The sequence below is a fragment of the Eleutherodactylus coqui genome, chromosome 6, assembly GCF_035609145.1.
Source record: "Eleutherodactylus coqui strain aEleCoq1 chromosome 6, aEleCoq1.hap1, whole genome shotgun sequence".
In the NCBI taxonomy this organism is placed as follows: domain Eukaryota; kingdom Metazoa; phylum Chordata; class Amphibia; order Anura; family Eleutherodactylidae; genus Eleutherodactylus; species Eleutherodactylus coqui.
Genome location: NC_089842.1, coordinates 89673749 through 89691822, shown reverse-complemented (window position 1 = coordinate 89691822; position 18074 = coordinate 89673749). Strand labels below are relative to the sequence as shown.

At 47.4% G+C, this 18074-nt stretch overlaps 1 protein-coding gene across 2 annotated transcripts in view; it reads left to right on the top strand.

Annotated features, from left to right (window-relative positions):
• The first annotated feature begins 10166 nt into the window (after positions 1 to 10166).
• LIPE (lipase E, hormone sensitive type) overlaps positions 10167 to 18074 on the top strand; it is a 46263-nt gene continuing 38355 nt past the window's right edge. The window contains exon 1 of one of the 2 annotated variants that reach the window (XM_066607160.1): positions 10167 to 10289. In XM_066607160.1, coding sequence (XP_066463257.1) covers positions 10238 to 10289 — 52 coding nt within the window. In that variant the 5' untranslated portion in view covers positions 10167 to 10237. Of the gene's footprint in view, positions 10290 to 12781; positions 12933 to 18074 lie in introns of those variants that run through there. The other variant, XM_066607161.1, reaches the window with a different exon arrangement.

Genomic DNA, 18074 nt, shown 5'->3' with positions numbered 1-18074 from the left:
ATATACAGTTTAACACTTTATACAAGGATCAACAAACTTTGAGGAGGCAGCATCTGAGCTAAGAGAGCTATAGAGAGAGAACTGATGAGAAAATACACCTTTCTTCCAACTAAAAGTAAATTGCCCACCATGAAACACTGTGCTCTAGTACTCACGAAATTCCTATGAAGATTCTCTACTACTTGTTTGATGCATGTGTCTGTGTTGCTGTCTGGTAGAAAGCAGAGCTGGATTTCTTGAACGTTTACATAATGCATCTTTAATTACAGCAGGACAGGAGAGAGAGAAGCTGGGTTTTTAAATGGCTGTCAGCTTCCTCCATATCCATATTGGCTCCTCTCCTCTCAGACTGCTCTCCTCACCTACTCACTCCATACTCTCCCTTGACTTCCGCCTTCTCCCCTGTTTATCATTTCTAATTGCGCAACATGAAATGAGCCGGAAGCCCGCTCCTTTTTTCCTCACTCTAGGGCAGGGGTGTGAAACTCATTTTCACCAAGGGCCAAATCAGGCTTAGGGTGACCTTCAAAGGGCCGATTGTAATTCTAAGACAGTACAGTAAGGGCTTGTTCGCACAAGTGTATTTGCGTACATAATATGCAGTGAACAGAAGCCATTGATTTCAATGAGTTCATTCACATGATGTATATTTTCACACAGCATGACCTATTTTGTTGCGTACTACACACCCCAATAGGCCATTAAAGGAAATGTGCAGCACAAAATACGTGGTGGAGCGCAGAAAACCTGCGTATTCACTGCTGATTTGCGCACCATTTCAGTGGGCCCATCTGTATTCTTTTTTGCGTACCCAAATATGCAGGCATAAGCGATTTTCGATTGCGCAAATACACAGCGTATTTGTGCAACCGAAATATAATTACGCCCGTGTGAACGAGCCCTAATATAGTGGTCGCAGTAGTAATAGTGTTCCCTATAGTGGTCGCAGTAGTCATAGTGACTCTAATAGTGGCCCCAGTGAAAATAGTGACTCTCATAGTGGCCCTCATATTGGCTCCAGTAATAATATTGACCCCCATAGTGGGCCAATTAGTAATAGCGACCCCCAAAGTGGCCCAATAAGTAATAGCGACCCCCACAGTGGCCCCAGTAGTAATAGCAACCCCCACAGTGGCCCCTGTAGTAATAACGACCCCCACAGTGGCCCCAGTAGTGATAGCGACTTCCACAGTGGCCCCAGTAGTAATAGCAACCCCCACAGTGGCCCCAGCAGTAACTGGGTATCCCACAGTAGCCCCAGTAGTAAGAGGGTACCCCACAATGGCCCCAGTAGTAATAGTGACCCCCACAATAATATTAACCCCCTTAGTAGTAATAACCCCACAGTAATTTTATACCCCTCAGCAATATTAACCCCCCATAGTAGTATTATCCCCGTCAGTAATATTAACTCCCCTCAGTAATAATATTATCCCCGTCAGTAATATTAACCCCATAGCAATATTACCCCCCAGTAATATTAACCCCCACACTATTAACCACTAGAGATGAGCGAACGTACTCAGTTCGGGTGTTTTTGCACGCGAGCACCGCATTTTCCGAGTAACTGACTACTCGGGCGAAAAGATTCGGGGGGCGCCGGGGGTGAGCGGGGGGTTGCAGAGGGAAGTGGGGTGGGGTGGGAAGAGCTCCCCCCTGTTCCCCACTGCTACCTCCCGCCCCCCCCCCCCCCGACGCCCCCCGAATCTTTTCGTCCGAGTAGTCAGTTACTCGGAAAATGCGGTGCTCGAGTGCAAAAACACCCGAACCGAGTAAGTTCGCTCATCTCTATTAACCACCCATCAGTAATAATAACCGCCCCCTCAGTAATATTAACCCCCCCCCCAGTAATATTAACTCCCTGACTTAGTACATAACCACTAGAGATAAGCGAGCACGCTCGGATAATTCAGTTACTCGAGCGAGCCTCGATCTTCTCGAGTAACTGCATTCTTATCCGAGAGTGCTCGGGTGGGCCGGGGGGGGGGGGGGGGGGGGTTGGGGGTAGCAGGGGAGAGAGTGAGAGAGATCTCCCTCTCTTTCCCCCCCGCTACCCCCCGCCGTCCCCCCGAGCATGCTCGGACTAGAGATGGAGGCTCGCTCGAGTAACTGACTTATCTCTAATAACCACCCCTCAGTAATATTAACCCCCAATAGTAATATTAACCCCTCAGTGATAATAGTTCCCCCCCCAACCCATATACATACCCCCTACTTGCTGTCAGTGCTGCTCCACCTCTGCTCGCGCTGAGCCCAGATGCACACTGACATCATTGTGTGCGCCCAGCACGCTTCCTCCCTGAGTCCTCTCCTGCGGAACTGAGGAGCAGTGGACTCAGGGGAGGAGGATCCCGGCTGCACACTGACATCAGAGTGTGTGCGGGGATTAGCGGTAACAGCGCGATTACCAGCGGGGAACTGTGGCACCCCAGCTGGTAATCGCTTCAGTGGTGAGCGGCCATCGGCATGCCACAAGCCACATAAAATAAGGTAGCGGGCTGGATTCGGCCCACGAGCCATGTGTTTGACACCTGTGCACTAGGGGCTTGTTACAGCCCAGCAGCTATGTGAGTTACGATGACTTAAAGGGGTTGTCCCGCGAAAGCAAGTGGGTCTATACACTTCTGTATGGCCATATTAATGCACTTTGTAATGTACATTGTGCATTAATTATGAGCCATACAGAAGTTATCAGAAGTTTTTCACTTACCTGCTCCGTTGCTAGCGTCCTCGTTTCCATGGAGCCGTCTAATTTTCAGCGTCTAATCGCCAAATTAGACGCGCTTGCGCAGTCCGGGCCTTCTTCTTTTCTCAATGGAGCTCCGTGTAGCTCCGTGTAGCTCTGCCCCGTCACGTGCCGATTCCAGCCAATCAGGAGGCTGGAATCGGCAATGGACCGCACAGAAGCCCTGCGGTCCACCGAGGGAGAAGATCCCGGCGGACATCTTCAGCAGGTAAGTAAGAAGTCACCGGAGCGCGGGGATTCAGGTAAGCGCTGTGCGGTGTTCTTTTTTAACCCCTGCATCGGGGTTGTCTCGCGCCGAACAGGGGGGGGGGGGTTGAAAAAAAAAAAACCTGTTTCGGCGCGGGACAACCCCTTTAACTCTTTAGTTCCTATCCTGACTCCCTCTTATTAAATGACTTCAAGCATAACTACCCTTTGTTAAATTAACTGGTAGTAAGAACAGTTGCTCTTAACTTGCAGGTAAAGTACTTCTATTTTGTAGTGCCAGTCCAGGTCACTACAGATTCTCCTCAGTATATACACAGAGAGGTCAGGTAGATTCTCCTTAGTATATACACATAGAGGAGCGTTAGATTCTCCTCAGTATACAAATAATTTCCCTAGGCTTTATGGTTTCTGAGAAAACAACTATCTCAGGTATCGTGGATTTTCGCACAGTTTTTCACGCATAGAATTGAATATTCATATGCGAACCCTTTAGGCCAGCTGCACACGAGCATATTTGCATTGGGGGTGTCCGCTTCCGGATTCCACAGCAAATACAGCCCATAGCATGCAATGGAAAAGTGCTTTTTTTCCTGTAAACGAGCAGAAATTTATTGCGATTTTTTTTTTTTTCCTGAAAAAACATCACAGCATGCTCTATTTTTGAGCGGATTTTGCTCAAACGGCTTCCATTGAAGTCAATGGAAGCCATCCAATCCACAGCCCTTCTGCAACAAAATTGGCGTCCACTAGGTTATAATTGTGGATTTACCTCTAACAGGATGGATGACAATCCAGGTCTTGCACTCATTACATGGATGTTAACATGTGACCACATCATGGCTGCCTGAAACTGACGAATTGCTGTGCAGTACCACATAAAGGAGAAGCATACACCAACAATGTACATCTGATCTCTATATGGTTTTCATTATGGCTGCATTATCCGCTATTATGGCGCTGGCACAGCAAGGAGCTAGGAAAGATGAGTATAAGCTGATTTGCTGTTTTAAGCCATGGAGAGCCTGTTTACATTACAATTGTATAACTTAGACCATCCCTTTAAATATGTAAAATAAAAGTGGAACATAGAAGCACCAATCCACACACTCAGGCACAGACATGCAATTACACTTGCAGTCTGGGATATTTGTATGCTAGAAATAACTAATACTGCCATATAGTGACCATAAAGTAATCTGATACATGAGGTCCATACAAGCTCTCTGCAGAGTATTATCACATTGCACAATGCAGTAATAAACAGGTGCTGCCACATAATACATGTGTACAGTAACTCACTGGTGGCATCTTTTCTGATTGTAGATATTATCTTTTCATCTCCATCCAACTCAGACCACCATGATAACTAGTCCTGACGACTGCAGAGTTTGCTACTCAGATTTTTCTGCATTGAGAGAATGAAGTTGTGAAAAATCCTGCCATGTGTAAAGTTGTGCTATTTATGCTCAAAAAGAGATGGATTGCAGTGAAGTTTCCACAACAGTGGTGACAACCCTGAGGCTCTCAATAAATCTGTCAAGTGGATAAATGCTGCTTCACTGCATTTAAAAGTGTGAGGGAAGCTTTAAGATTTCCTGCCCTCCATTTATGTTTTGTAACCGGCTCTTCTTACAGCTATTCACTGTCTTTCTCATATTACTGTTCTCTTATAAGAATGCAAGGCTATTTTACAGAGAAATAGTTCCAATCGGCCTAAGAGAAGTCCGAACTTAAACTAAGGGCTTATTCAGACGACCGTATATCGGCCGGGTATTCACGCCGGCCAATATACAGCGCTCTCTGCAGGGGGAGGAGGCTGGAAAAGCCAGGAGCAGTGCTCTGAGCTCCCACCCCCTCTCCGCCAACTCTCCACCCCCTCTGCACTATTTGCAATAAGGGGAGGTGGGGCGGGGCGGAGCTAATTCTTCCCACTTAGCCCCGCCCCTGCCCCGCCTCCTCTCATTGCAAATAGTGTAGAGGGGCGGAGAGGGGGTGGAAAGGAGGCAAAGAGCTGGCTCTTCCAGCCTTCTCCCCCTGCAGAGAGAGATGCCGTATATCGGCCGGCGTGAATACCTGGCCGATATACGGTCGTCTGAATAAGCCCTAAGATTGTTTTGATGAACTTTAATAACCAATGATAATAAATGAATTATAATAAATTATAATTCTTACAAGTGAGGCGTGTTCTAGCCTAATATCAAATGCCTTTGTATATATACTTCTGCTTCTTAATTGAATAAACAGAAGACTTCCAATTACATCCAATGTGTGTGATCTGTAAGCTTCATCGAAGCTCGAGCATGGACGTACTGAATTTGGATACCTGAAAACATACCAATCAGTGATATTTCGCTAACAATAGTATGGAGTTTACTCTTTGGCTACCATAAACAGCAGCTCTTTGTTGTCAAATGTGCAGGACAGAGATGAGGAGTTTTATTATGATAAGATCTCTTTAATGGAGCAATCAAATATGAACCAGAACTATTTCATGCGAAGCCTTTGCTATGCTTCAGACCTGGATGACATCAGAATATTTTCTGCGCACCAGGTGTTCTTACCGTTATTAGAGGTGCTCTGATGACACGTGGGGACAATGAAGTAGTCAGGTATGTCAGTTCTTACATGGCATTCTTTTCTGATAATGATCTCCTTAATTACTGATGCACAACACTTATAATTATAATGAGGAATGTGATGATGTCCATCCCGGGGAAATGCACAACTGCAGAGAGATTGCGGCAGCCCAGAAGTCCCGATCAGCAAGTTTTAAATATCCCATTGTACGCTCCTTTTAATACCTGCGGGGGTAGAGGGGACTTCACCATAGCAGGGAGAGAGAAGGCGAGGCTAGAGGTGTGCCTCGCCCCCTCTCTCCCCTTGCTGTGGGGGAATCCCTCTGAAAGTTCCCTCAAGCCTCACTGTCTCTCTCTCTGATAGCTCCGACCTCTCTCTAGCCCTGCCCCTCTTTCCCTGCTATGGGGGATTCCCTTGGGGAGTTACCTCCTGCCCCGCTCTTGCTCTCTCTCTCCCTGCTGTGAGGGAATTCCCTTGCAGCGGGGAGGGAAGGAATACCCAGCAGAAGGACTGTCTTTATGCCTTTTAACCCTTAAACTACCTATTAACGTCTGTGCAGCTACTGGGTAGTTTAAGTCCTAAAAGGCATAATGACAGTCAGTGTAATTACCTCCTGCAGGGTATCCCTTCTTTCCCCACTACAGGGAATCCTTTGTTCTCCCTTTGCCATTCTTCCATAGGTCATATCATGTCCTATCTTTTCGCGCAGCAGGAATTTGGAGCTGCTGAAGTTCAACCGCTGAGGTCGTTTTTCTTGGCGGAGCTTTTTTTAGGGCGCAGCTAAAATTCCTTCGACTACATGTTTCCATAGGAAACCATTGGTTCTAATAGGTGGAATTTTTTTTGATGCATACATCGCCTTAAGGCCTTATTCACACGACAGTATGCATTTATACATTCCCCCGTACGTGCCGCATAATCGCATGAATGAAGAATTTCCACGATTGAGTCCCGATCTTAATCAGCGTATTTCATGCCACTCCCACGTGCTGTGTATCGACAAAAAAATACGCTAAAGTGGTGAAATCCATTGATCGCTTTCAAATGCTCAGAATGACTAATAATTCTTAATTAGGGCCAGCTGTCTTCTTTTCCCAGCATTGCATGCAGGGAAACTCCCTCCTCCCCCCTTTTTTTCAGCTTCCATAGACGTCAATGTGAGCTTTCTGTGTATTTCGGCAAAAGATAGGGCAAGACCTATCTTTTGACATGATGTGTAAAATCGGTCGCCGATGGGCTATTTTTCCCGCAGCAATTTTTTTTACACGCCCAAAAATCACTCATGTGATTGAATACATTGGAATTAGAGATGAGCGAACATACTTGGTAAGGCGATATACTCAAGAGAGTATCGCCTTTTTCGAGTACCTGCTGGGGGTGAGCGGGGGGGGGGGGGTTGCAGAGAGGATCTCTCTCACTCTCCTCCCCGCTCCCCCTCGCTGACCGCGCCGCCCAAGACCCTGTGGCCCCCCCGAATCTTCAGGGACGAGCCAGCAGGTACTTAAAAAAGGCGATGCTCTCTCGAGTATATCGCCTTACTGAATATGCTCGCTCATCTCTAATTGGAATCCAATGGTTCAGATGGTTGTGATTGTTGGGCGATTTTTTAATGAGACTAAAGACCTACGTAAACAAGGCCTTAGGGTGCATTCACATGAACGTATATCGGTTTGGTTTTCACGCTGAGCCGATATACGTCGTCCTCATCTGCAGGGGGGAGCCTGGAAGAGCCAGGAGCAGGACCTGAGTTCCCACCCCCTCTCCGCGCCTCTAGACTATTTGCAATTAAAGCAGGCGGGGTGGGGCGGGGCTAAGTTCCACGAATTAGCCCCGCCCCACCCCTCCTCTCCCCAATGCAAATAGTGCAGAGGGGTGGAGAGGAGGCAGAGAGGGGGCGGGAGCTCAGGTCCTGCTCCTGGCTCTTCCATCCTGCCCCCCCTGCACACGAGGACAACGTATATCGGCTCGGCGTAAAAACCGAGCTGATATACGTTCGTGGGAATGCAGCCTGAAGGTGCATTCATTACGTCAGTGTTCTCTAACTCCGGTCCTCAGGGACCCCAACAGGTCATATTTTCTGGATTTCCCCAGTATTGCACAGGTGATGTAATTCTTGTGAATGACTCAGGCATTACCACAGGTGTTCCTACTATACGATATCCTGAAAACATGACCTGTTGGGGTCCCTGAGGGCTGGAGTTGGGGAACACACTGCGTTAAAGGGGTTGTCCCGCGCCGAAACGGGTTTTTTTTTTTTTCAACCCCCCCCCCCCCTGTTCGGCGCGAGACAACCCCGATGCAGGGGTTAAAAAAGATCACCGGACAGCGCTTACCTGAATCATCACGCTCCGGTGACTTCTTACTTACCCGGTGAAGATGGCCGCCGGCATCTTCTCCCTCCGTGGACCGCAGGGCTTCTGTGCGGTCCATTGCCGATTCCAGCCTCCTGATTGGCTGGAATCGGCACATGACGGGGCGGAGCTACACGGAGCTACACGGAGCCCCATTGAGAAGATAAGAAGACCTGGACTGCGCAAGCGCGTCTAATTTGGCCATTAGACGGCGAAAATTAGACGGCAACCATGGAGACGAGGACGCCAGCAACGGAGCAGGTAAGTGAAAAACTTTTGATAACTTCTGTATGGCTCATAATTAATGCACAATGTACATTACAAAGTGCATTATTATGGCCATGCAGAAGTGTATAGACCCACTTGCTGCCGCGGGACAACCCCTTTAAGTAATGTCTAGCATTGTCATTACAGCTATTTACCAAGGCCTGTGACACATGAACGTATCAGTATTTGCATGTGGATTTGCGCTACATTTTTGCGCAAAACACTTTTTACTGTACTTTTTGCATGCGCAAAAAAACCCACGCCGATGCTCTCAGCCATCGAAATGGCCAATTAGCGCAATGAGTTCAAAATGCGTTCTTTTCCTGCGAATAGAGTGTGCTGCGTAATACGTGCTTGTGAACGAACCTATTGAAATCAATGGCTTCTATTTCCTGCATATCGCACGCGCAAAGGTTTTGTGTAAAAATACGTTTGTGTGACTCATGTTAGGAGAGCTGACAGATCCTCTTAAAGGGGTATTCCACTTCTTGGTAGGAAACTCAGACCGCTATCGCACGCCTAAACCTGCGATTTCTATCGTGATGTGCTTTGTGAGAAACACGCATCGCATCGCTGCAACATGCGGTTTTCATGGGCTTGAAAATCGCAAGTTGTTCAATAGCATAAACAGAAATATCGCACCTGCATGAAAATCGCATCTACTGTATATGCAGGTGAAGACTTTTTACTGTAAGCCACATGTTCTCTTCAGGTGTGATATCTGACCATATCGCAATCGGTCAGATATCACACATAAGGGTCATCAAGGTTTCATATAGTTAGGGATGATTCACATGATCATGTGCGTAAAACGCGGCATGGGTCACGCCGCGTTTTACCGGTCTGTGTGAAGCGGCACAGACCACGTATGGGCAGTGGGTGTACTGCGCATGTCCACGTATCTAACGCAGGCGGTCACGCGCAGTGTGATTTTTTTTTTTATCCGCCGCTTTTTTACAGGTATCGTCTCCCATACAGAACGTATTGCGTACGGACAGCATTGCAGACGCTGCCCATAGAAAAGAATACGGCGCACACTGCGTGCTTACACGTTGGGGTGAACGGCCAATTAAAGCCCATGTACTTTCATGGATTCCATTCACTGCATGTCATGCTTCTGTACTTCGCATGAGTAATATGCGCCAAAATCACGATTGTATGAATTATCCCTTAGACTGGGCTCCCACAGGGCAGGATTCTGACGGAAATCTTGTGGTTTGGTCGCAGCAAAAAAACACGGCAAGATTTCTGCCATTAAAGCGCTGCTTCAAAACCTGCGGCAATTAGCCGCGGGTTTAGGAGTGGCTTGGCCGCATGCCTTCCCGTTGCAGCTGGTGCTCCATAGAGGAGAGCGCAGCCGCAACATAAAAAAAACCCAACATGCTGCAGCCGGGGAATCCGTGCCGCAGCGCCGGCTTCTTTTCCCGACTCTCTGCCGTGATGGATTGGCCATTCCGTGTGCACGAGATTTTTGACAAATCTCGTCCACAAGGCTGGCTAAACCTGGGATTAGCGGCCGCAGGCGGACTTGCCGCAGCAAAATTGTGGACGGAATTTCCGCGGCAAATCCGCCATGTGTGAATCCAGCTTTACAGCGAGGATAAAAAGGTTATGTTGAAATGTTGGAAAAAACGAAATATCTTTTTATGTGTGTTTTTTTTTTTTTTTTTGCTGCAATTTTGATATTTGCAGTAGAACCATGATGTTTTTCACACAAGTGTTGCAGTTTTGCCCCTCACACATATTCAATAAGTCGTCTTTGCCCATTTTTATTTCCCGCCATAAACCCCTCAGAAACAACGAGCTTGTTGCCCATAGCAACCAATCAGGTTTCAGTTTCCATTTCCAGACCTGCTCTGGATAACTGAAAGCTGAACTCTGATTGGTTGATACAACATTCTCTGTGGCGCGGCTCTCCCGGGCCCTGCACGGCAGCGGCGGCCTCTTGTCACCCCCGCCGGACACGGGAGGTAATCGTAACACCTAGCACAGCTTGACGCCCGCTGACACTTCAGGTCATGTGACCACCAGCGAGCTGACAGAATGGGGCGGGTTCGTGTTGTCAGTCGATTGATGACGTCATAGCAAGATGGCGCCGGCCGGGGAGGGGGAGGAAGTAGCGGAAAGAAATAGATATGCAAGTAAGTTGGAATGTGGGAGCCGCCGCTCCTATAATGTGCCATGTACTGTGCGGACATATTATAGCCTCCTCACAAGGGCTTCATATATAAAGTACCTCACATATAAGCCCCTTCTCATATATGCCAGTGCCCCACAGTTGTATTCTGCAAGTACCGCAGGGCTCCCACTACTCAGCAGCCCCCATAAAGTTAGATAAGTAGACACTGGTATTTCTGCGGTGACCGTGCGGTTTGATGCGCTGCGGACGCACGAAAGGATTAGCTTTAGTTTATTTTTCGTTGCACACCCAAAAAGTTCTGTGCGTTTCTTTCCAGTGCGCGGGTTTATAAAGACCCCCTTCGTGAGGAGTGCGGGCGGATTGGATGGGAGTCCTGACACGGAATCCTCATTAAACGGGTGTGCGGGGGCTATTATACAAGCGCCGTTAACGCTCACGCAATAACATTTATTGCAGGGCTGCACCTGTGCCCGCACGTTCAGTCCTGTGATTGTGGGGAAAACGCGAGTGCTGTCGCTGGTGTGACACCTATTAGGTCGCGGTTACACGGGACAGAAATTCAGTGGAAATCTTGCGGAATGTATGCAGCAGGACTGCACGGAAATTCGCAAGATTTCTGCTTCGCCGCAGGTTTAAAGTAGCTTGTCCGCCTGTAGTCTGCTGTGGGAATCTCTCCCCATAGGGACACGGGAGTCGGCAGTGGAAACGGCGATGCAATTGTCATGCTGCGGATTTAAATTCCTCGCCGCCTGTTAGTTTCCGCGCAGCTTGTCTGCAGGTCTCGTCCACTTTGCTGATTGGCTTTAGAATGCTGGCGGAATTTCCGTTTTTGCGCACGCCTCTGTGTAATATACTTGCGCTGTGAGCGAGGCTTTTTTGCGTACGTATCGGTGCATTTTACTGCACTTTTTGCGTTCTCAGGACGTGTTTTTTTTTGCACACGGGACACAACCAGGTCATGATTTAAGGCTGCACCCCCATCAAAAAAAAAAATCCCAGCAAAAGAGTGCTACAAAGTCAAGATATCGTCACGAGAAAACGCAGCGCTATCGCACAGAATTTTTCCACAGAGTTGCGCATCCCATTTTATATTGCGTGTGCATTTTTTCCACCCCCCCATAGACTTCTATGGAGACCTTTTATTCGCAAATGTGAACAAAAGTAGAGCGTGCTGCGATTTTGTTTTCATGAAGAAAAAAAGAGATGAGGACAAACAGATTGGAATCAGTGGGTCCTATTCTCTGTGTATCGCACATGCAAATGTTGCGCACGCAAATACTCCCGTGTGAAGAAGCCTTAATATTGACAGTGCCCCCATAATAGTCCTCTCGCAATGTCCTGTGACAGTCACAAGACCCCCATAACACTGGCAGCTTCTGTGCCCCCTAATAATATCTACACTGCCCCCCATAGCAACGGTGCCTCATTATAGTAGTAGCACACATTCTTCTATCCCAGGTGCCGGCATGATTGGATGGTGATATAAGGCTGCGCTCGGGGTTCTTCTCCTTTCGGGGAGCAGCAAAGGGGAATCTCTGCGGCGAACGGCTCTGTCTCTGGACGGAACCGAACTGTGCCGAACGGACTATAATGGGTTTGGTTCAGTTTCCGCTCAGGTGCCTGTCTTTTTCTTCCTGTATTTTGAGCCAGGTCTATGACGGAGCCTCTAACGAGCTTCCCATGCAGATGTGAAATCGGCCTGATTCATCCTCTGGGAACCCCATTGATCTTGAAGCTCCTCGGATGAATGGAGCAGTGGTCATACACGTGCACTACAGCTCCATTCATGTCCGTAGGCCTGCTGGAGATAGCGGAATACAGGTGCTCTACTATCTCCGGCAGTCCCACTGATATATAGCAGTAGTACGCATGCATGACCGCTACTCCATTCATTTTCAGACCTTCAGGACCCCTGTTTTTGTCATCGGTCAGATTCCATCAGACTCAAAATATTCATGGCGCATCTAATATTTTCCAGACACTGAAAAAACAAATGCCCTGGAATTACTGGCTGGGTGACGCCGCCGCTACTGGTGCGCTATTTCAGCATCGATAGAATGATAATTAGTGCAGCAATTATGACTAGTGACTGTAAAACAAGCAGATCTTGAAAATGATTTGGCTGATCTCATTGTGCCCCTATTGGGAGGAGGACGCACGCTCCGGGTATATGTGCTGCATATCGCGCCATAGTCTCCATAGATTTGCACTGTCTCTGGTCCTAGACAGCAGACGCAGCGATCTGGCACCACTTCTCACTTTGTGTTCCCCAGGCGGGCGCTGCCACACTCATGTTTGTTCATATCTTAGCTGGACTTACGCGGCCAAGTCTACACGTAGACAAATGGGCACATAAGCAACAATATTGCAGAGGATATTTTAGAATAGACGTGAATTTGACGCACGACTGATAAGATCGCCGCCGTACCCCAATATGTGATCGCGGTAGGAAAGCCTCCGTCCTCCCAGAACTCCTGCGTACGCTGACATTTATGGGAAGATGTGTGACAGCCGTCAGATGTTTCCTCTCATTGGCTCAGACTTGTTCAGATGAGATCTAGGAAGCAGATTACACAATAGATTGTCTGTTAGTATGCCGAGCTGAGAGCTGGAGATTTCGCCATCATGTACACAGCGCTGAGACGTAAGTCACTGATTATATACTACTACTTTCCATCCGTTGTGGGGTCATGTGCCGCCTCAAGGCTGAATGTCACCGTTTCACAACAGCCAAGATATCCTTTCAGGAAATGTTTGTCCTTGGACTTTGGCTGATCTGCAGGATATGGGGGATAAAGGTTTGTTAGAGGGATACTGTAGCCATGGCTGACCCGGGACAACTATTATTAGGTCTTATTAAAGGGCATTGATCATTAGGCTAGATGAGGGATCTGACCGTAGGCACAGCAGAACGGCTCTGGGAATCTCACAGCTGAAGACGCTCCCCTGAGTTTGGTGCGTTACAAGCGGCACAAAACTCATGGGAATATGAACTCCATTCATAGACATGAGCGATTTTTTTTTATTTTTTTTAAATTATTTTTTTTCTTTTCCACACCGCAGGTTTCCGTTTGTTTTGGATGGAGAATAATGGTGCAGACTCTGTGCTATCTTCCCATCCAAAAGACGGAAATCTAACAGAACAAAAGAAAACTGCAGCCTTTCTGTTTGCTTTCCATTTTTTTGAAACTGGAAATGGGGAAAAAAAGATCGTTTTATTTCAGTTTCTCTCCTGCAAAAATGGAGCAAAGACATGAAAACCCTGAACTGAGTCCTAACGCCGGTGTGAAAGCAGCCCAAGGCCGGATTCACATGGGCAAGCGCAATATCAGGCCAAAATACAAGGCCTGATATCGCGCTTGCCAACATGAGATTTTTTTCACGCGGATGCAAAGCGGTTTTCATTCAAAAAAGCCTGGCATCTCTTCTGTAAAATTGCGATCCTCAGGCGCTTGTTTCACACGTGTCAGAGGATCGCAAGGGTTTCTATTGATTTCAATGGGAAACATCGCATCTCACTTGCATGCACAGCGTACGGTATGCGAGTGCCATGCGATGTCTTTAAAGGTCCCATTGAAAACAAAGGGCGAGGCTTTCTGAGGCAAAGCCAAAAGATACAACATGCTGTGAATAAGTCCATTCAAAAGAATAGAGTTCATATTCGAGCGTTTCACAATGCGCAAAAAACATGGATACTTTCTTCCCAATCAGCGCCCCAATCGTCCATACGTTGAGTGTGGTAATGCAGCTCAGCCCTATTCCCTACAATGCAATCCACAGCATATGGACCGGTGGGGCGCTATGTCTGGAAGAAAGCTGCCATGTTTTTTCTTGACCCCTGATAATATTAAGCTAAAGTGCAATTGTGTCCACCAAAAATGCTCAACGGGTGCTTGTTGATATACAACCCCTTTTATGCTGGGTTCCCACGGGATGTTTCACCGCAGAAATCTTGCTGTTTTGCCGAAGCAAAAAAAACGCGAAATTTCTGCAGGATAAGTGCAGCTTCAAAACCCGCAGCACTTAGCCGCAAGTTTTGGAGTGGCCTCGCCGCATGCTTTCCCATTGCCGCTGGCTCTCCCATAGAGGGGAGCAAAGCCACATAGAAAAAAAACAGAATTGACTTGCTGCTTTCCGGGAATCCGTGCTGCAGCGCCGGCTAATGCTGGTTTTGCCGTGACTGATTGTCCGCCCCGTGTGGACGAGATTTTTGACAAATCTCATCCACATGGCTGGCTAATCATGGGATTATCGTCCGCAGGCGGATTTGTCGCAGCGAAATTCTGCAGCAAATCCGCCCTGTGTGAACCTAGCCTAAAGGCCCATTTAGACACAACGATTATCGCTCAAAAATCGCTCAAAGCCATTTTTGAGTGATAATCGTTGTGTGTAACTGCACTGACATCATATAGTTTTCATTACCCCGTTGCTCATCGTTGTCTCTCAGCATGCTGAAAGACAATGAGTCTCATCAGGGATTCACAGCGGGATACAGCTGATACTATTGTTTAAACTGTATCCCGCTCCCCGATAACGGGCTGGGTATGAAGAACGCTGCGTTCTCTACAACCCGCATGGAGCGCTCGGCTTTATAACAGCCGGGCGCTGTATGCAGAAAACAGCTGAATGCAAAAGACAAGCGGGGCCACCCCGCTCAGAGCGCTCAGCTTTATAACAGCGGGGCCCTCAGAGCAGGGAACAGCTGGATGCAGAAGGCAAGCGGGGACACCCTGCTTGTCTTCTGTATCCTCCGCTGGGAGCGCTCGGTTGTATGACAGCTGGGCGCTCAGAGCGGGAAACAGCTGGATGCAAAAGGCAAACGGGGACACCCCGCTTGTCTTCTACATCCTCTGCTGGGAGCGCTCAGCTGTATGACAGCTGGGCGCTTCCAGCAGGAAAGAGTTGGATGCAGAGAACAAGCTTCCCCCTGCTTGTTCTCTGCATCCTCCGGAGCGCAAGGTGATCCCTCAATGTTTGAGCGATAATCTTGTGCTGTAAATGACCCAACGATTATCGCTCGAAAAGTCGCTCAAAAGACATCTTTTGAGCGATAATCGTGTCTAAATGGGCCTTAAGGGTATATTCACATGACGCAATCAAACGCTGATTTTTCCTTGTGGATTTTGCCTCTAAAACGTATTAGAAATCCCCAGTTATTTGCATATTTGTACCTTGGATTTTGCTGCGGATCGTCACACAGGTTCATCCCTTGTCAATGGGCATAATCCACATGTAGAATTTCCGTTATGGATCCGCATTAAGAACTAACATGTCACATTATTTTGGTGTGAAATGTTAGATTTTGGTGGACGTTTTGACACAGATTATGCGTCAAAATTGGCCGCACACATACCATTAGGGTTCATAATCACGACCGTGTTACACATGGGGCTTGTATGGAAACTTAACCATAGAACTTGCAAAGTTGTTTTTCCCACAACATTGCCTGTAGGGTAAAATACGGTGCGGCATTGATGCACAATACAGTCCGCCGGGTTGTAATGTTGGGCTGTGAGGTGCTGTACTGACTAGCTTTGTTGTGTGTAGGAAGCCAAGTGTAAAGGGGTCTACCTAATGAGTTGTCTGGTTACTGGACGACCCCTTATCAATAGCCCTGCCTGCATTAAAATACCTCCCTGACTGCAGTCCCAGTGATTGATGTGACATATGATGTAATGGGTAATCACATGACTGCTGCAGCATCACGTTCTTGAATTGCTGGCATTATGATGCCCAGGACAGGAACACCAATGCCAGGAGAACAAGCGGTGACGCTGGAGCATCACCTGATTTCCTGTGTCATAATATGTCACAGCAATCACCGGGACCTCAGCGAGCTGCAGCTCTGGATCCAGGTCTTATCAGTGCTGCTCATGTGAGAGCGAGAAAACGTGATTGTGACATGGAGCACATCTGTAATGTAGCAGCTATGTGCCTGTCATGTCTCATCACGTCTCCTCATTAAATAGTTGTCCTCCAGGTTTGACGCATGTTCCTGCAGTTAGATGGCAACATCTCATAAGGGGTTTTACCATGCTGTCTAGTGGTAGAGGATATATATATACTGATTACCAATAGACCCAGATGTCTGACATAATCGTTAGTATTACATATTCCGCAGCATTTTACAAAGCGGAGAGAACATGAACAGACAAAAGTAGAAATGACATACAGTACTAGACCAATAAACCATTTGAAGAATCGGGGTGAGAATCCTGCTCACAGGAGCGTGGGGGTGACACAAGAGGTACCAGTACTAGTCCAGCCATCTTTCATATAACTAGAGTAGTATACATAGAGCTGTATGAGCCGCTATCTGTACAGATATGAAGTGTGTAAGGGTATAATCGGAATTCTTTATATTAGTGCAGAATAAGGCTGGGTTCACACAGGGCGTAATTGCCGCGAAATGTCCGTGCCGACTTTCTGCATGGATATTTCGTCTGTGATATTAACCCTTTGCAATCCAATTTTGGATTCAGTGTTTCCTAAGGGATCTTCTCTTTCTGCCATTATACAATGGCGCCATCTGCTGGTTAGAGTCAGTACTGCGGTATGTGACATGCTGGAGAGGCCCCCCCCCCCCCCCCGACAACAGAGCGGCCAGTAATCTACAGTAAGAATACCCTGCTGGACTTCTTCTGACATCGGAGCTGTACAGCCTTCAAACAGAATGTCTTTAGACGTCAGACAGTGGATTGGAAAGGGTTAATCCCAGGATTAGCCAGCAAAGTGGACGAGATTTGCAAAAATCTCATCCACACACTGTGGCCAAGCCACGCTGAAATTGACATGCAGCGTGGAATTCAAATCCACGACATGTCAATTATTTCCCCGTTTCCGCGGCGGCCTCTCTCCTCCTCTCTATGGGGACAGATAGCCGCAGCAGAATGCAGGTGGCGAAGCCGCTCTAAAAGCCGCGGTGAAAGGCCGCTGGTTTTGAAGCTGCGTTTCTTCTGCGGAAATGTTGCAGTATTTTCGTGCGGTCATTCTGTGAGATTTTCACAGGATTTCAGTCCTGTGTGAACCCAGTCTAAAGGTGCGATCATCAGTTTTTTACATGCTTTTTGTGACATACTAACATTATAATAGCCACATATACAATAGTGAAAAATGCCACTTTCAGACTGTATTCACACGGGCAAGTGCAATATGTGGCCAAGAAACCCAGACCAATATCGCACGCTTAAAAATGCAATTTCTGCCTGCGAGTATGATTTTCACGAGCTGTAAAATCGTATGTTTTGTCAATAGTAAAAACAGAAAAATCATATCAGGCTACATACACATGAGCGAGCGTGATATCTGGGCGTGAAACTCAGCCCAATATCACGCTTGTGAATGTGCAGTTTACCCGTGGACGCCTTGAATCTGTGACGTTCCAATCCTCTTGTGATAGAAGATTGGAAGTTTTCCCATTGATTTCAATGAGAAACCTCGCATGCTCATCGCACCCTTTAAAGGTCCTATTGAAATCAATGGGCGATTCATTCTGAGGAACACAATAAGATAGAACATACATAAATAGATCATATTCACAGCCGGCGCATATACGCTCAGCCAAAACATAGTTCTGGAACTATGTTTTGGGCAATATACGCGAGCGGGTCCCATAGACTCCTATGGGAGCAGGGAAAGAGAAGGGAGGGGGAGGCATTTTTGCTATTTCCAACGCAGAGCAAAACTTACAGGTGCCTCTATATAGGCACTGGGGAGGCTTCTGAAGGATTTTGGTAGAGCGAGGGTTTTCAGGGGTGCGGCGTATCTTTTCGCTAAAAATTATGCT